Genomic DNA, 20,483 nt, shown 5'->3' on the forward strand with positions numbered 1-20,483 from the left:
TTAGAGATGTGCAATTAATTGCAAGATGATGTTTTCCTTTCCCCAGTGATATGATCTGACATTATTAAATCTTGGTGGACATTGCATAAGAAAAGATATAGGAAATGTCTGCTCAGGAAAATGGGTGATCTCCTGAGTAATATTTCTGGCCTTGTTTCACTCACCTGGTCTGTTACTTTTCAGATTCTGCTGCCATCTGAAGTCAGCTCCAAATAAAAAACATTTGAAAAGCCTGGAATTTTCTACAGAATGAAGAATTCAATTCCAGATACTGTGACTTTCTAAATGTTGTGTAAAAGATAAACACATGTCCTTCAATCTAAGAAGCAATATCCTTCTCTAGGAAGCAATAAATCCTACAGAGACTAAGACAACAAATCTTACAAAAATGGTAATTTATTCAGTTCAATTAACTATTATTTTAGGGAATTAGATATCAAACATAAACAGGAATATATAAGATATTAATACATAAAGAACAGTATTCATTAACATGCTGGGCATAAATATACAGTAGAGGATTCTTCTGAACAATGGGCACAATGGCCAGTTCTATGCAAAAGAAATGTATGTAACCAAACCTGAAAGTTTTCACAGCTAAGTAGTAAAATCATTAGTGTTAGGATTTTAAATTCCAAAGTAGCAACTAATAAATTCTGTATTTTTCTAAGGCCTTTTGAACAGCTGTCTACATTACAGACGTCCGCTCTGAATAATCAGTTAAACTGGCTGTTCCAAAACTGATTCCTGAATGTTGAATCACTCATTAGCACCAGTGTGGTTTTGGTCAACGAGTTGATTGCTGTTGTCACTGAAAGGCTAACACCTGATCAGAGAACAAGGAAAGATACCATGCCCTTTTGGTGGGTGATTAAATCCTGGGATAACACAGAGGTGAAACAAACATATTTTTTGACAGCTCACAAACACAAACATTAAAAATGCAAATAATTACTAGCAAATCTGTTGATGAAAGCTGGCCTTAGTTAGGAAAGAACTGTTTTGATGAAGGAATAGAATTGGATTAGTACTGTACATAATGGTCAGCCTGATAAGCTTTTCTTAAATTCCTCTTTATAGAAGGGATTTTTATCCAATGTGGAAGATGATGACTGCATTTTATATTTACAGATCCTGGCTAGACAGTAATGGATTAGGTGTGCTGCTGAACACCTACCACTGTTCAAAAAGTTGAGAAGCAGTTTATGCAAACTCGCTTATTCTGGTGAACCCTTCCAAAAGGCACTGATGTGCTGTGTCACATGGCTGCTCGTGGATGCATGTCTCCATCCTTGATTGTCCCCCCATTCTCCTCTCCTGCACTCCCATGCAGTAATGGGAATAAGGGCATGAATGTTCCTGTGATGATTCCCAGCTGTGCTCTGAGTCCTGGTAAGAAGCCGTTCTAACACTAAAAGGGTGTGACCTGTAAAGGAAGAAGTAACTTGGACCACCTTAGTTATGACTCCAGAACCCAAGGAGTGCTGCTCCAAAATCCACATCAAATACTGCTAAATGAGCAATCTGTCACGGGGCTCCCTCACAGACCTGGAGAAGACCTGGCACATGCCAAGTGTTGGCTCTCCACAACCTAATGGTGACCTCAAGAGCCCATGCTTTTACATCTCCATGAACTGCACAGCTACTCAAGGGTTAAAGCTTCCCAAGATTGGAAAGATGTTGGATATCAAACTCTCCCTGAGCTTTGGGGAAATTCAGGCATTGAACATACATGAGCTTGAAAACATCAGTCCAGCTGTTCTTCATGAAATGCCCGGGATGGCACAGAACAGCTCATTTTCCATTAATTTCTATCAAAGGAAAAGGAAGAACGCCTTCTCAGTTATCGAAGGTAAAGAAGGAGGAATGTTATTTTGTGTCCTCACATTAGGCTCATTTCCCTATCTCCTTTGGTCTTTCCAAAGAAATAACATCAAAGTCAGCAGGGCTTTACAGAGTCTGTTCCATATGAAGGAGAAGCTGTGTAATTTTTCCCTCTAGATCAGCAGCTCATTAGTGCAGGCTACAAGAGGAAACCTTTGCAGATTTGTAAACACCAAACTAAACCAAGACCAAAAGCAGTGTCCTGGTTCTCTCAGTTTTTTAGTCACTATCAAGTTTTCCCTATTCCCAATCAGAATTTTAAAAAATCAAATCCTGGGAGATGTTCCCAAGCTATGAATATTCTTCCTTAAATCTTGGGGGTTTAACTATAAATGTAACCTGTAGATTATTTTGAAATATTTTATTTCAAACACCATACTAAAAGTAATGTAAGTTTTTTAAGACAATGTCATTTAGAAAGGGGAATTTGAAAACATAGAGCACAAACTTTTTAAACTATTTCTGGAGAAGGGGAAAAAAACCCAGAAAAAGTAATTTTAGCTTTTCCTTGGGTGTAGAAAAAACATCTCAGCTTTATTGGGTTAATATTTTTCTGATGGGACAAAGTGCATTAAAGTAGCCCTTTTCCTGGTCAGCAGTCTTTTCCTTCAGTAGCAGGTTGATGGGTATGGGTCCTGCTGTCAGTCCTCCTGAGGCTTGCTAAGATACTGACATTGCAGCTGGACTCATCACATTAGCATTAAAGAAGTAATAATGTTTAGTGTTAAAAATGTCCCAGGTGGAACTTCAGTCCACTTCCAACAGGGGCATAGGACACTACAGAGGGTATCTCTGGGATGTCACTTGTTGACCATCTGCTTTTTCTATGATTACTTTCAACTACATTGTGTTTAAAAGTCTCATAGAAAAATAGAAGTGCATGAATGAAAATAAAAAAATAAGGACATTTGTATGATTTTTATAAATAAACAGCACAGCAAGAATTAAATAGAACCCAGACAAAAGGGCATTTATACAGTCATGAACTATTACAACTTGTTCTCCTCAAAGAGTATCTGTGCGTAGACTGTCATACTGGAAATGCCTTTGGCTTCCTGAATTGGCTTCATCAGTTCAAGTTCAGCATATGTTAAATTCTCCTCTGCAATTTTTGGCTGCAAAACAGAACCAACAAATTCATGATAATGTCATTACCACTGAATGTAGATATTTTATAACACTGGATATAGTTCTTCTCCCACCCATTCTAATTCTACTATGTTGTTAACCAGTTTACTCTGCATTAGAGCTAGTTCATAGAAGATGAAATAAAAATAATATTAAAAATAGGAAACAGGGCTAAGTAGGATTTGCAGGTTTACTTCTAATTTCACTAACACAGAACATTTCAACAATTCAAACATTACAGATTGAAAGATGTGTGTTAGCAAAATGTTCATCCTCCTTAATACTAAATTTCCCAATTTTATTTATTGCATATTTCACATTTTGAGAGATATATGCCAGATTTGCTCTCCAGCTGTAAACCTTGGACCAGTTACATCTCTAATCACAGCCACTCACAGAGCCTCTCAATATATTTCTTAACAGAACCAAAAAATGTTAAAAATACACAGAAGGCAGAAAAAACTGGATAGAATTACTGCTGTTCCAGTGGAATTTTACCACTTTTGCCAAGCTATAGATGAGTTCAGAGTTTGGAACAAAGGCCATACTACCAAAACTATCTGCTGTATTATAATGATTGAATTTGACTTAAAACGATAAAATTTACTGAACAAATTTCTCATGTGTGGAAGGAGCTGCCTACTACTATTGGTAGCTTCATCCAGACTCAGGTGGCTTGGAAAAGGAAAATCTTGCATTATGCTCCCATGGGTGTTCTGCTCACAGTTGGGAGGGGGTTGTTCATGTCTAACTCACCTCAGAAAATGTAGCAACAAATAAGAGTTGCTGTGTAATTGTGAAATCATCAGTACTTGAAATGGATTTCAGTTCATCTATAGAAAACTGAGGTCTGTGCTCCCTGAAAAAGGGTGAAGTTCTACAGCCCTAAGTAAGTGAAGAACTGTAGAATTTGTTCTTTATCTTCTAGAGTAATGTGTTCTACCAACAACTGGTGTCCTCAAGCTGAAGTGCAGAAGAAAATTAAAACAGAACATTTCAGCCATGCATATTTTTGCAGTCACAAGAAGTAAGCATGAAAAGGTTGCATCTCTCAGACTAAGAAATACTTTGGCAGTTGTAAACTTAAAACCAGCTCAAAGTTCATAAACCAAGATTTTCCACACAGTACTTAAATGTTAGGAAGAAATTGTAAGTATTTGCCAAGGCCAGAAGCTTCACATTTTATTTATTGCTTATTTATTTCTGTTCTAACACAAAACAGTCCTTTTTCCTTGAAATGTGAATAATTATTGTATTGCCTTCTGCCTAAAAAGATAAGCATCTAATATGCTCTGAAATCAGTCCCTGGGCTCTCCTGCTTCCTGTCCTTTGCACTGCCCTGGAATCCTCTCCTTTTGCCTTGACAGTTGCTCACACTCAGCATTTCAGGTTGTTTCCATCAGGGTGAGAAAGTTTACACTTTTCCAGCATTAATTTGATCTTATTTCTTCTCTGCAGATCAAATCTTCAAAAATTTGTGCAGCTGCTGCTGCAAGTGGTGTCACTGAAGTCAGCTGATCTGTGCAATGTGAGCACAAGCCCTGTGCAGGGCACTGCCTGCAGGACTGGCACCTTTGCATTTCACTGTTCACACTGGCTTCCCTCCCTCCCCCACTTCCACGTGTTGCACTGTTTGATCTCAACTTCTGCTCCTCATTCACTATCAAATGCTCTGCTGTTGACAACACAGAAAATTTCCTGCTTTCAATGAATTCTCTGGTGTAATGACAGAAGGAATTCCTTCTGGATTCATGGATCCAGATGGATCTTGACTGTAAGATAAATCAAACAATATATTTTCTTTGTTAATATATTAAAGCTGAACTCAACCATAGTGCTTAGAAAGACATCTCTCCTATCCTGACCTTGGCTTAGAAAAAAACTCTTGGTCAACTGCTGTGATGCCTGAAAAATTTTCATATTGCCCTTTTCTTTCTATCCTGAAAGTATTAGCCTCAGTTTCTAGGCACTTCAGTTGTTTCTTGCTTTTATGTTAAGTTAAAGATTCCTTTTGAGATTTCAAATGATATGTGCCTGTCTATTCAGTTATGTAGTACAGAAGCTAAAAACAGGAGTTCCATTGAGGGTGGACACCACAGTAACACCAACAAATGCTGAAGATTTTCTTTTCAGTGGTTGACAGTGTATTGAGTCCCTGAAGGTATTGGGAATTTTGCTGCCAGTTTTAGACCTTCAATGCATATTGATACAGTGCATGTGAAAAGCCTCCTAAAATGAATCTGATAAAACTTTTGAAACAAAGCTGTTGGTCACTGCCAGACAAAAACTCTACACTTTCTAAGTCTGATGCAGAACATCTGTTGAGGCAGAAATATTTTCATTGTTCTGTAGGTACCAGTTGTTTAGGACAAGCTAAATCTCTATATGTTTTCCCCTTTATTGTTTAATCATATTTTTTGTTATGTTTCCATTTAGAAAATGCCGCATGTCCTAAAATAGCCACCCTAATGCCCAGCTCATGTAAATTTTAGAAGTAAGATTTATGAAATCATATTGTCCAGGTGTTTTATTATATTATCTCAAAATTGCATTGTTTTCTAGTGTAGATTATCTCTTTATTCTTACCTTATTCTATTATGTTTGGATATGAAAAATAACACTAGATTCCCCAAAACAAGTCATTGGGCAGTAGTGGCTGATGTGTTGCTTTCATACATTTTTATGATGTTCCTATAGTAAACATAATTTAATAAAGCCAAAACACACTAAATAAATAATTGCATCTAGAAAAGCAATAAAACGAAATAAAATTAGTACTTTCATAAGTGGAAAAGGTACTTCAATTACTGCTACAAGCAACAGCACACCATAAAATGTGTAGAATAATTTCCCTTATGCATATTTCTAGTATGTAATAATTTGATTGAAAATATGAGGAAACACACAGGAGGTTCAAAATTGTGAAAGGTATACAGTTTTCAGCAAAAGATGTGTAATAACAGTGCATGGGAGCCAACAGTACTTTAAGTACCTGTGGTAGCCAGGTTTTTATTCCATACACTCTTCTGCACTTCATTTATCAACCACATGTTTAATTTAATTTTGCTGGTTTGTTTGTCCAAGACCAACTTTTTTGAGCAGACAGGGAGAAAAAAAAAACCTAATTCTACAATTTCATCTCTCATTAGGATTGGATATTGTCTTGGCAGTGTTAACCTGGAACCGTGCCACCAGCTCCTTTCTGGAACAATGGCGTGACTTTAATAACTGATGTTATAGGTGGGATGCAGGGTAGGGCAGAAGAGAAAGAGACAATGAATGACTGGCCAGTCACCCTTCTCTTTCTGTCCTGACTCTTCCTCTAGGAAGTCATTGGCATTTCTAGGGCTACAAAATCCTCTTCTAAAAAATTGCATCAATTGTTCTAAAACAATATTGAATGACTTCTTCAAGTAGGATTCTATTTGAATGTGGCATTCCTAGATACAGTATTTATCTTGAATGTCTGTTTTCTCATCTTGGGATCATACACTTTGCCAAAATATAAATTAGGAAGAGTTATTTTCCAGTGTATCTTCTGGCAAATGCAAAACGATTCCTCTTCCAGGTTTCTTCCAGTTTTAGTTTATTCCAGTCACAGGGTTTCATATGGGCAACTACTCAAAAAAGTTCAGTTATAGGAACATTTTTCTTATTAAACAATCTGCAAGGTCTATCATGTGAATATGTAAAAGAAACTAAAGTATATGTATATATAGTTTTGTTTTAATTGGGTTTGTCTAGAATATAAAAATGAACTAGAAGCGTTGGGGTTGTAATCAAAATTATTCTGAATTTTATGTCATAATTACCAGGAATGTCAATTTTGCTCCTGCCAGGCTTAGCTAGTTTGTTTCTTTGCAGCCTCAAGGATGTTTACTGTGAGTAATGTCAGACTCGAAAGTTCTAGAAGTTTAACTAAGACTACTATTATCTAAATTTGTAATGAGGTATAAAGAAAACAAGCACATAATAACCTCATAAATTTAACTTCTTTGGAAAAGCAACAGATGCCAACTTGCACTTAGAGACTGCTGCAATGTCTCTGTTCCATGACAACACATGTTATCATGAAGATGCCAAACCCAATGTGAATTTTTAGTTTACTATCAAAAATAAGCCGAAAAGGCCTATCTTGACAGTTCATTTCAGTCTCAAATATTTTAGAGACTATTGCTGCAGACATTCCCCTTTGAATTCAGTGTCTATATAATCACAGGTAATGTAGTTTTTGTTTGAGATATGATACAGAAAGACTTTTACACAGGAGAAAAAAAAACTATAGATGAAATTGAATTTTTGGCTCTGAGTTTTCTGGATAAGCATATGTCCCAAATCGTGCACATGGACAGTGGGGCTGGAACTAGCTGACCTCTAAGGTCCCTTCTAAAGCCATTCTATGATTCTATGAAATTCCAGTCAGAGCTTCACAGTATTTTTAGTAACTGTGGCTTTCTCCAGCAACACTTGAAAATGGAACTGCACCCTCACTGGCATGCCCTGCACTCATAGGTGAATGGATTAGGTCAGCAAGGATGAATCCCTGCCAATCCTGCAGATGTTTGCTGGTGTGACTGCCAGTACATGGCAAATGCCACCTGTGGCCCGGCCGTGCCTGCTGTTGGGTGGACATGTGGTGCCTGGGAACGCTGCAGAAAGTGCAAATGGGAAAGGTACAGAGTCAAGAGGTGCCGCTAATGTTTGTTTGATCCAGTCTCTAGGAAATGCACTTCTCACCAGGATACTCCACAGCACCAAGCAAGCAGCAGCCTCGCCCACTGCTATGAAAGAGCCCATCTTAACAAGCACGCTCTGGAACTACCATTTTTTTTTCCTCTCCCTTTCTCTTGCAAAAGCCAAACTCTTTGGCCTTTTTCCTTTAATGTTTGAGAAACATCCTGTTTTGTAGTCACAGTCGGTAAAAAGCTCCACAGAAAAATGCAGATACTGTCCAGATGGCACAGCTCAGGAGCATCCAGTGTCACTGCTGAGCACACTCCACCAGAAAGTGTCGGCTCCCCAGGCCAACTGGTTGGGCTGTGTTAGCACAGGAAGAGATTGTTGGCTGTCTCGGTATGCATGCCCAGAAGGGTGGAAACTGCATGCTGAGTGCAGCCTAAGGGAAAGGGGATCTCCTCTGCGTATCTCCTTTTCAAAGCACGGTTCTAACAGCCGTGGAGGGGCTGGGATATGGCTGCCAGCTTGGCCATCACTGAAGGGTCAGAGATGGAGGTGGAAGTGAGGATGTGCTGAAGCACAGATCCAGCATGTTTGGTGGATGGGCTGCAACTCCCTTCTCTGGGCCACCAGGGACAGTGGATAAAGCACATGCTGCCAGTGGGGTCAGGCAGGAGAAACCTCACTGTAGATTCAGAGAGAACAGGATTAACCTTTGACAGTCCTGTTTTTAATCTACATTGGAAAATTCCTCGCTTTGTAATATGTGGCCTTTCTTGTGCTGAAATCAGTAGTGTTCCTGAGGGCCACAAATACTCTTAATGCTCAATTAACCCTATAAGCTTCAGTGGAATGACTTCCTCATTAAGATAGTACCGTAACTCAGAAGTCAGAAAATTTATTTTTTTTAAGAGCTTCAAGTGTTTGCCAATGTCAGTGACTTGACTGGTAGCAGAAAGCCAGAGATCCCCATGGAACACAGGAGCTTCAGAAATTACTTCTGCAGAAGTTTTAAAGCTAGATCTGCAAAATGACTTATCCTCTAGAAATCCATCTACTGGCCAGTAAGAGTGCTGAAATATCAAGAGAGACATTCAGTGACAAAGCTAAGAAATATGACTTTGGAAAATGTGGAGAGTAGTAACTATGTCATTTAGTGGCATTATCTGTTAAAAAAGGCAGGGTTTTTTTTTCCCAATAAGATGCCTATTTTTACACCCTATAGCATAAAATGTTTCCTATACTCCCTGAGTATATATCTACAATTTGTGAAGATTCTTTCACCATTGCATCTAAATTTTGTTATTGAATCCCACAGAAGTTATGATTACAGAGTCAGGGATAAAGATGATTTGATAAATCCCACTGAATGAGTTTTGAGGGAAAAGCATTCTAACCTTTGTAATGCTCTATTGCTTTTATAGTTGCAGTTATTCCTGCATTCTAAACCAACATTGCTGGAAATCAGGCCAATGAAGTAATTAAAAGTTTTCACTCCACCAATGACACTTTTATTACTCCAAAAGTGTCATCACACAAAAATCATCTACTGTGGGATTTTGTAAATACACAAGTCTCAACACAGATCCAACAAGAAATTTTACATATTTATACAAATTGTTCCTTCTTGGGAGTAAAGATAGCAACTCAATCTGAATGGGGAAGCAAGCATAACCCAGTAGCTTTGAGTATGTTGAGTTCCAAGTGTCAACCTGAAAGTGCTCATGATATTCATGTCCTATGGACATCTCACATCCTATGGAAAAACTGAAAAAAAATCCAAAACATTATTCATCTTATAGAGAGCAGAATTATGAGGACTGAATGGAAATATTAAAGAATGACAAGGAGTCAAGGGAAGAACTGTTCACCACTCCTTTGTATATCGTATGTATGGTCTTATTGAAAGTCTGTGGAGATAAATAATGCCTTAAGAAATTGGGAGCTTAAATCATCTCTCATTACCTGTTGTAGAGGAAGCAACTCTTCTAACAGAGGGTGGCACAGTTTCTCATTTAAAGTCATCCAGTGGAAGGGAAGACCTGACTGCTCCCAGCTTCAGAATTCACAAATTACTGAGCAGATGTATTTCACTTCCTTTTCTTTCTCAAGGAAAGGGCCAATGGTACCTACAGTTAAGACTACTAAGGAATCCTACTAATTGCACAAAATACTGACTGCTAGAAATTTCCCTCCACCTTAGATAACCATAATCCCTTCCTGTTTCTCAAGTAGCTTTTACATCACCATTATCATCAAAAGCAGCTCTCAGGAATCACATAGCACTGAGCCACTGGTGATCCAGTCCATGCTGAAATAAACAATGCTGTCTATGCTCTATGAGCTGAAGGCAGAAGGGTGCTTCTCTTAAATAGCTCAGCACTATGGTCACTGAGAGGACACTGCTCCAGAAGTCACACAGGAACAGCAGGTACTCTGTGGTGGGGAACAAGAGAAGCCAGATACATCCTATTCAATAGAGAGGTCAATCCTATTCAGTTCAAGAGGTTAATGGGTGTAGGAACAGCCAACTCTGTGAGATTTACACAGCCATGTCTGAATGTCCTAAGAACTAGACAGAGGACTAAGCCCAAGTGGATAATTTGTAATACAGGAGATATTTACCTGATTTCAAAGTGTGATATTTATATGATGTAGCAGAGTGCACGTCAGTGGCAGAATCAGAAGATTCCCTATAGCAGTCTTATCTGGGAAGGTATTCCTCCCCTTAAAATTTAGTGAAAATGAAGAAGTCAACAAAAATTTTGCTTAAGTAAAGATCTGAAGATTTGATCCAACCTGAATTCACATCCTTTCCATTGGTTGTAGTGAATCATGCAGGAGCTCCTAAGATTGATGGTTTAAACCTTCATGAAAAAACACTAAAGCCTTTTCATTTAGATGATGTTCTGTAACTGACACTCTTGGGCTATGACAGCTAATCTCTAGGAGGCAATGAAAGGCCTACCAGAAAATTTGGTTGAGGAAGTGAAAGATTTATTTTTACCAACTCAAAGGGCTAAGTACTTAAGGCTAGAGCAGAACAGCCCTTAGAGAGAAGAGTTTGTGGGCCCCCTGAATTTTCTTCTTCGTAATGACTCTCTGTGCTTCTTGCATGCTATAAAAACATCCCTTTTTGCATTTCAGCATCTCTATTTCCTTTGATCTGTACACATTTCTCATTGATGCTAATAGAGAATGACACTGATGGGGAATATTTTTGCAACAGGGGGAGCATAGAATTGTTATTCTGGCTAAAACAATATGACTTAAGCAGAGTATTTAAAAGGCTTTACTCAAAGCTGTGCAATTGAACTTGGTATTAGGCTTTCTCTTTTTTTTTTAATTTTCATTGAGATTATGTCCATATTTTATCCAGGTTATTGTGTTCTTGTAAAATTATACTGCAACCCACTCTAGCACGTTAACAACAAAAGAAATTCTCTAGTTTATTATAAACATCTTTCAAGAAACCAAAAGCATATGTCCTCTGGAAATAATTTTGCTGGTATTTAGGCTATTACAAAAAAATTTCCCAAAACACTGGAATTATTTTGTAATGTTCCTTTACACTCTAGCTTGTTAGCTTAGGTTTTCTAGAATATTCTCCTGGTGCCCCAATATAGTCCCTTCCTTGGGTTGCACAGGGAAGCTACAGAAGTAGCCCAGAAACTTGGCAATTTTGTCTGTCTTTGCGGTAGTGATTATGTGGTGTGTGCCATCAATGAAAAAAAGATCTAGTGTAGACACCAGCTGTGCAATCATTATAGTTGGAAAGAAAAGGTTATTTTATCCTGCAGAGATTTAGCACGATGATGATGATTTTTTTTAGCCCCAAAGCAGATGGAAAATTTAAAATCTGAGAATTTTTTGAGAATTAAAATGGGGCGACGAATTTGGTAATAATAAAAAAAAAGTTTCATTTAGATGTATTTGATATGCCTTTTTCTCTGTATATTCTGAAATTTTTCTTTAACTTCAATTAGTTTAATTTTCCTCAGAAAAATAAAAATAAAAAAGTAGTGTAAAAGCAGAAAGTATGGATTATTTTTTCCTGAGAGTACAAAAACATAGGCAACTGTGTTGTAAAAGGAGGCAAAAGGAACAGAATTGGGAAACTGCTCTGGGAAGTGCCCTGCCCAGCTTTTGAATGTGCCTTTCAAACTGACTTTGGTTTAGTTTACTTTGTCCCTTAATGCACTTTATTTCTAGGTGGGTCCATATTTGTTGGATCACTTTAACTAAAAACTAACTCATGTCCACAGACTGTGTTCTTTCTGTGAGCTGCTACGTCTCTCCAGGTGCGCTCTGAGGTGAAATATGAAAGGGAAGAGAGCAACATATGGGAACAGCTGCCAGACTGAATTCCAACAGTGAGGCATTAAAACAGAGTTTACTGTCTGCATGCAGTGTGTGGATCCTCAGCTGTGCTAGGAGAGACAAAACTGATTTCTTTGCTTGAAAAGGCTTTACTCCTGCTCACCTCCAAAGTGTTTGGACCTTGACTGGTGCTGCATAGCAGGAAGGGAACAGCCAACAGCTATTTGAGGGCAATCCTTGGAATTATTCCAGAAAGAAAAAGTATCTGGAAACAGATTTCCTTCAAGTTCAGCAGGTGTTGATGTGCTTTACTGACCTATAGGAAGAGTCTGAGTGCTTTAACTGGTGAAAGCTTTTCCTAAGAGGGCTGAAGACTGACAGACTACTGATGTGCCCAGGCACTGGGATTTACACACTGGCAAAGGGTGGCTGGTTCCAAACGCTCTCATCTGTGTCTTTGTCCTCTTAGCACAGCTTTGGCCTGCCACAATTACCTGTGTCAACATAAGGCCTTTTTCATGGAGTTTTAAAACTCTGCCTCTTCCTCTAACAAAGCCTCACCTCTATGAGCAGAGTCTGGCCAAGGGGCAATCCCAGCAGGACCAGCAGAGGTACAACAAGCTTCATAGTCAAGCAGTAAAATTGCCTAAGATATTAGCTGAACTCTTCTCAAATACTGACATTATGCCCAGGTACCCAGGGTTGTAAAAAGCAGTTTACTGACAATTGGTGTGAAGGTTCCCAGTTCTATGCCTCATCTAAAAGTGAAACCATCACACGGCATTTGAGTTATTCCAGTGACATAATTTTAGGCACCCACCTTCACCTAATGTAGAGAGTTGGTCTCTCTGGGATCTCTCTATTGCCAGAGAAGGAAAAAAGGATTCCCAAAAGGCAACTCAGAGCAGTAGTCTGAATTACCAGGAACATCAGGCTCTGACTCTAACTCCTCTCTCTTTCTATTGACTACATAGAGCATAGCAGGAGCATAGCAGACCACTGCAGCTATAGGTGAAGTGAGTTGGTATAAAACTGTGTCACTCTATCACCACTGGATGTCTTGTCCAGGCACTGCTTTGCTACAAAAGCAAAGAAACATCTCACCATCCATCTGATTTGTCTAGCATGTATCTGCAAGGGTATTTTTCAAACAGAAACTCATAACCAAGAGAAGCTATTATATGAAGGGTTTTTTTCCTTAGTATGAACTATATATATATATGTATATATCCATCTTATTCCTGCAATTCAAGGCATTTCTGACTTACATGAGTGAAGTACAGAATAAGGCTCCCCGTTTCTCATTTGAAAAGTCTCAAAAGAAATGTGAACAGTGCAGTTATGATTCTGTCAGTAACTGGTATTTTTTCCCAAAAGACCAGCTGCCAGAAGCACGTGAGAATGAATAGCAGGTTTCCTTTAAGGACAGGCCAAGTTTGTAGACATGACCACTGTTAGAAACCTTGAAAACATAATCTGATGTAAAATAATCCTCAAAATGAAAAGAACCAAGATAATTTCTCACTTGAAAAATTATTACTTAAAAAAAAAAGACTTGTATGATTTTTTTAAGGTAATTAAAAATATCTGAATCTAGAATTCTGGCAACATTACAGCACTTGTATTGAAAGAGAAGAATATGCAGAAAGTTATGTCATAGAAAATTACTCACCAGGATCAGTTTTCTTTGAGGTTTCAAGAGCTTGGGCTTCGGGAAATTATTGGCAATTGGAGCTACAAAAATAAATATTAAGGGATCATTTTGTATTACTATCATTCACTGTCATTTTTAGTATATGCATTAGCAATTTATAAATGACACATTATTATCAAATTAGAAGCAAATGCATCTACTGAGTTTAACCACATTTCATATTTTACAAGGAGGCATAATGAATGATTTGAATTAGAAAAATTCATAAGATTAAAGAATCTGATATGCAAGACATGCTGCTTGTATGGGAACGCTAGAGCAAGTATACCCCCTGAGAACTGACCATCTGTGACCTAGCAGGAAATCTTCAGGTCCTTTCCCTCCTCTCTCCCACTGGCTCAGCACTGGCTCAGAAAGTACACCCAAGAGTTTGTGAGACTGACCCCGGAGTTGCAAATCCTCTTGGAAAATGAAGTCCCCTAGAGGTTGATCTTTCTTTATCTGCTCTGTTTGCTTCACTTCCCAAGTGCACCAGCAGTTTTAAAGAGTGCAATGTGCTGGCTTCCCTCGGAATACCCCCAACAAGGAATTTCAACTTGCCCAACTTTAATCTTCTCTTTGAGCATGGTGCATATTGCTGCAGAGGTTCCTCTCTCTTCTCTAGTTAGTGGGAGCTGAGACCTCCTGCTTGGACTCATTGAGCAGCATCACAGAATGGCTAAAGCTGCAGGGAGGTGACAGCCTGTCCCAGCAGCAGCTACTGGGAACTTCTTCCCCCACAGGTGGGAGCAAGAACAGGCCACCTCACAGGCAGAGACAGTGGCAAAGTGCAGGATTCCTGATGTCCCACGCTCTGCTGCTGCTCCATGGCTGTGCTCAGGATTTGAAATACCTCTGTGCTCATACCTTTTGCTGGGATGGCTGGTGGCTGCTCCAGTTTCTCTTTTTCTTTCTTTTTCTTTACCTTCTTAGGCTGTAGAGGAGACATGCTGGTCACACTGGTAACTGTCTCCCCAGAACTGCAAAGCACAGGCCCAAAAGTGAGGGGAAAATGAAGTCAGTGGAGGGAAAGAAAGTTTATTCCTGTGGGTTCATGCAAACATGTCACCTTCCACTTGTGAGAGTCTGTGCCCAACGACCTGGACTGTGATCTGGGTATATAATGAGAAACCTCTTACAGGGGTGGGAAATGCTCTGGGTTTCGCATTTTTTCAGCCATATAGTATGGCTGAGAAATGCAAAGAGTCTCACTCATCCTGGCATAGAAAATGCAAACTGTCAGGTTTAAACAAGACCCATTTCATGGCACCTATTCCTTAAAAGCATGTATGACCCCACTGCTGCACCCAGGGTGAACTTCTGCCTGCCTGTCCTCGAGGGTCAGAGGCTCAGACAGATTACAATAGTTGCATAAGCTCCCATGGGATGTGTATGGAAAAGCAAAATTTTCAATGCAGATTCTGAGATAAGATTGGCTGAGGGACTAGGAGGGCATGCAGCATGTCTTCAGGCAGCTCACAAACCCACATCTGCAAAATCTGTTTTCTTCAAGGGGGCCAGTGTGTCCAGGGAATATAAAACAAGAAGCTGTGTTCCACACTCTAACTCAGACATTCTCCAGTACATCTGTTCTGAAAAGGTGCTATGAGGGAAGAATACAAGTTATACTGTAAAGAGACTCTTATCCAAGAGAGCTTTTGTGTTTGGACTATCAGAGTTTAAAATCCCTTAAGGCTGGATTTTTTTACTCTTATCACCTCCCAGAGGTTTAGATCAAAAATCCTGCTTTGAATATTTAGGGCTCAGATATGCAGTCAGGTTGCAGCGACTGTCACTGTGGCTCACCTGAGTGGTAACTGACCCTGCAGGGGCTCCCTGCTTGCAGGTAAAAGGGAATAAAATTGTACTGCTGACTTAAGTGGCAATGAAAGGAATCTTAACATACAGCTGTGGTGGGGGGAGAGTGTAAACCATTTAGTTATGATGAATACAGTGATGGTGGTGACTTGGTAAGCAGTCCTTGCTCAGCTGCATCTGCCCCTGGGCTCACCCTGGGAAAGGGTAGGGCAGTATGGTTGTGGGGACCTTTCTCTTCTCTCATGTGGCTTCCACCACGCCATGGAACACAACTGGGTCTCCATAGTCATAACAATGGCAACACTTATTCCACTGAACTTTAAGCCATTTGTCCCAACCTCCTGTTCCTCTCCAGATTCTTTTGTATAATGAAACATTCTCTTTATATTAATAGAATAAAATAGTCAGACTGGGCCAAAGACTTCATGAAAGTTAAGTTGTCTCAGCTATTGCCCACACAAAAACAACAAAATTACAGGCATTACCATTTTACACAGTTGTAAATCCACATGAATGTCACTACCATTTGTAAAATCACTCTGAATTTACACCTGTGTGGATTACAAAAATACTCTGGTTTGCTGGTTTTCTTGAGTTCTGTTTCATGTACTCAGTAAAAAACATAGGTTTGCTGCCAAACTTTCTAAAAAGTGTTTAAAGAATACAACATGTTCATGATTTATAAATAAATCACATCTTATGTAAACGGAGGGTTGGACTGAAACCATTTCTAAGTCTGGCTGCTCTACTATGAACCTATCCCACAACAACCATTTGTTTCTATACTAAAATCAAGACAAAATGGTTTAAAACCAGCAGAAAATGAAACTGTTCTGCCTGGTTTCTTTGTACAAACAGCAAACTACCAAGAAGAAAGACTATCAACAAGGAGATGGGAATTATTTTTTCAATGTTTTTGGGTTTAATAATCCAAGGTCATTAAGGCAGATGTGTAGCTTAAAGATGCTGTTGTTCTGATACAACTTTAAGCACAATATATGAAAAGGCTCAGTGTCAATTCATTGCACTGAGTTATTATTCCTGCTTTGCCAGGAAAAGTGAAGCTACAAAGAAATGTATTTGAGACTTGCAGGTTTCTTTTAAATGCCAGGGCCACACAGGGTTAACTAATTCTGGGAGATACAATAACTATACTTGCTGTCTTGGAACTGAGCTCCTCAAACCAAACAAGGAGGCTCAGAAAAGTCTCCTTGGCTCTGAAACACTGCCTCTTTGTGAGCTTGTCTTGCTCTATGCCTAAAGGAAAGTTATTTTTTTTATCTCCAGCTCCTTCTTCAGCCACCCTGGCTTCTGTTTCAACAGTGTCACGTCGTGCATTTCTTGAAGGATCTAATGAGTTTTTGAGAGCAAGAAAAACACAGGGGTTTGGGGAAGTAACCTGTGGATGGTGTGTAATCATCATGGAACCAGGGCAGCAGTTTCCCTGGAAAACCTCCTTTCCCTGGAGACCTCCCTGGAGGTCATGGCTATTACAAGACCTAGGAAACTGCTACAATTTTGGCTTTGCTATCCTTACTAGAGTCTAGAATGTGGAACTTTTCCTGTTGTCATCTAAGTCAGCTATTTTCTCTTGTCATAGGTCTGCAGAGGGGTGACAAAAAATTCACTTGAGTGAACTGGGAGTTACTTGGATATTTTCCAGACAGGAGAGCTGTGTGAAAAGGTGCCAGGGATAGCTGGGTTCTTGTTTCTTGTTCTATGTGGCAGAATTTGTTCCTGTAATGTGAGATTGGCACTGTGGAACCAAGGTGTAGAGATCGACAGTTTTCTGAGGCAAACACTTTATTTACCTCCAATTACTTATCTCCAGAAGAACAGTCACTGAAGGACTAGAGAGTTCAGGCCAACACAAATAAAAAAGACAGAAAAAATGTTCCTGTTTTCAAAGCTTCACCTCCTGGGGGTTTCTGGATCTGAAAACTAACAAAATGATCCAGTAACAAGAAAAATAATATGAAAAGAGGTATTTAAAGAAAAGAAAACACCAGGAAATGGAATTAGGTGGTTTGGAAAACTAAAAATAACTGTACTCTTTTATTTAGGTAGTTATTTTTAAAATGTGGTAAAAAAAAGTGGGTTTTGGTCAACTCAGTTCTTTTTTCCTTAATTTGTTATTGGTCAAGTAGCAAACCAAAACCTAAATATTTGTTTTGTTATACTCAGGAAATCTGGATTTAATTTTCTTTTCTACCACGGCCATTTTGTAAGACCTGGGGCAAATCACTTATCCCATTGTGCTTTAGATTCCAATTAAAAGTAAAAACATCATTCTGACATAAAATATTTTAACATGCTTAGGTATGACTGTAGTGGGAATAGACATTTCTTAGACATCAGACTATTAATGTAATCTTGAAACTGGATTCTACTCTGGGTTTGAAATATCACTAAGGGAGTTGGAGTTGAGCTTCTCTAATCAAGGCTGAAATGGCAAGAATCTAATGCAAATTAGTCAATCAGTTTAGCCTAATGGATATTTAGACAGTAGGTTTTGGGTCTAAGTGTGTTGAATTAAGTTCCAAGACAAGGAATTTGCAGGTGAAGGGCACTGAGTTCGAAGGAAGTGATGGTTTGTGTTTTGAGCAGAGCCTGGAAAATAAATGGTACCAAGTGTGAAGCATAACAATTATGATGCTGATAACCCTTTCACAACTATTTAATTTTAAACCCCGAATTAATGCACTTCAGGCATGCATTCGTGTGATCAAGGATTTCATTAGCATAACTTGTCACACTGAAATACATGAAACTGTGTTTTTATCCATACAGAGCCATGCATTTCTTTCCCTTCTAGAGAATCTGTTTTATAGTGAAGAAATGACATTGGCTTTTTTTCTCCCTGCTATTCAGCCTCCTAAATTCAGTGTCTGCAGCAGAATCACCTATTCCCAGAGAGTCAGAGTTTACAGTATGAGTTTTTATCTGACTGCCATGCTCCATGAGTTTGGTCTCATTTTCCTTCTCTTTTTCCCTACCAAAATACTTTTATTTCCTCCCCCTCCCCATTCTTTTTTGTTTGTGTTTTGTAATTCCAACTTTGTCCCAGCAGTTAATAAGGAAGGGGGAAAAGCAAAAACACACAGGAAAAAAATAAAAACTGCTGAGGCGTCTCTGAAATTTTGGGTGGTGCAATGGCTGGTCAAGGTCACAGAACAAAGATCTGTCCATGAATAATGTGAAAGTTTTGGGTTGTACTGGCCCCTCCTGAACCCTGTGCTGATTTGTTTTGGTTTCACTTCCATCTGAGTACCAGTTAGATTGAATACCACGATAATCACACAAGAATGCACTAAAAATCACACTGTTGGAGGATCTTGGGTGTGCTATATTTGGCATTGAATCCCTTAGTGACTAAAGAGATTATGAGAAAGAGTATGTGATATCGAGAGGTATTGGATTTAAACTGCAAGGCCATAAACACATGGTTTCTGTCACTGAAAATTGGGAAACAGCTGTGCTTCTGCATTGTTATGAGGCATCCCTCTTTCATCTTTTTTGTTTGTAAAATACTTGTCATATATTTTTACTGCAGTCCCAGTCCAATATACATACAAGGAAAATCATACAGCAGAAATCAGTTTTACAGCCACACCATCAAAAGCTTTTGGCAGCCGGTGGTATTTAAAGGGACAGTGATTAACACTGCAGCAGCAGAAGAATTCTTCCCATCACTTGGAGTCTTCAGCTGTGAACAGACTGTGAGCCTTGAAAATCTGCTTTTAAACCTCACTCCATTCCTGGGTGTGGGAATCCCTGGGAAACACTGTGATTTGTTCTATGTACATGGACAGTTTAAGTCATTACCATCCCATGAGGTCCTGGGGAACTCTGGAAACCCACACAGAATGAAAGTAGGCTTTTTCAGAAAGCAATTCAGAGCATCAGGGAAAGGCTGGTCACTGGAACACCTGCAGGACCTACAGCTAGCCCAGGAAGATCTCCCTTTTCATGCACAGCAGGCACATTCATGAGTAAGGGATGTGCAGCTCTTTATGTTCCCATAAGCATTTTGAAAACATTATTCCTCTTCTTCAGCATGCATAGCAAAACAAATCCAGAACTGGTACCTTGGTTTAGAGTAAAGAGATGTGTAATCTCCTACCTGTTCTGGGGGCATTTCACCAGGTAATGCTTCACTGTTAAAGAAAAGAAAAAAAGACAGAAAATGTGGCTTATGATAGCTTATGAGTTTCAGATGGGCTCTGCAGACAGACCTGTGCTGCTGAGATGGTGAAGTTTCCAGGTTGTTACACTGGGTGAGCTAATGATAGTCACCATACATTGTATTGGGCTTTAAAATGCAGTCTGTCTCAAAGACATAGCTGCTCTTGGGAGAGGGGAATGTATTAAACAACACCAAAAATCTTCTATGGAAATGCTGGGCAACACACATTCCAGTGGTCAGCCCAGCCAAAAGACAGCTTGCTAAGGAAAAGCACAGCAGGCCAGTAATTTTACTTTGAAGACTTTTATTTCCCTTGTGGTGCATGTATTTATTTCCAGAAGCCTGAAATAAACCATTCACCCACAGGAGCCACGGCTGTTCCTAATGTAAGTCAGATTGTGGCCATAGGCATAAAGGGATCCCTTCTGGGATCACATCAGAGGTCCAGTCCAGCCACCATCCTGCCTCTGACAGCTGTGTGTGTGAGCTGTGTAAATCCTCCTACTTCGTACTCCTTTGAGTCAGTAGTCCCGAGTAAGGGCAGCTGCCCCCACTGCAGCCTTTTAGGAGCCAGGGTTATTAAGATGCTCTTTTGTGGCTTTGTGGCTTCTATGCCTCTCTTAAAGGACAGGCTCTGGTTCTTCTGGTCAACCTACTGCCAATTTATATCTCAGAAGGATGAGAAAGCATCCCTGGGTCGTGATGTGAAGTTGAATGCAACACAGACATGCCCCTCCCTTCTCATTCTCTGTTCTTTAAAGGACTATGAAAACCAGA

The 20,483-nt window shown here is 39.3% G+C and overlaps 1 protein-coding gene across 1 annotated transcript in view; it reads right to left on the reverse strand.

The window, feature by feature from the left end:
• Window positions 1-380: 380 nt before the first annotated feature.
• Window positions 381-20,483, reverse strand: part of VSTM4 (V-set and transmembrane domain containing 4) — a 32,381-nt gene continuing 12,278 nt past the window's right edge. Inside the window, exons 5-8 of the mRNA XM_015633835.3 lie at window positions 19,644-19,677; window positions 14,570-14,682; window positions 13,682-13,743; window positions 381-2,999 (exon numbers count right to left, since the gene is read on the reverse strand). Coding sequence (XP_015489321.1) covers window positions 2,874-2,999; window positions 13,682-13,743; window positions 14,570-14,682; window positions 19,644-19,677 — 335 coding nt within the window. The 3' untranslated portion in view covers window positions 381-2,873. The remainder of the gene's footprint in view (window positions 3,000-13,681; window positions 13,744-14,569; window positions 14,683-19,643; window positions 19,678-20,483) is intronic.

This window comes from Parus major, chromosome 6 (assembly GCF_001522545.3).
Source record: "Parus major isolate Abel chromosome 6, Parus_major1.1, whole genome shotgun sequence".
NCBI lineage: Eukaryota > Metazoa > Chordata > Aves > Passeriformes > Paridae > Parus > Parus major.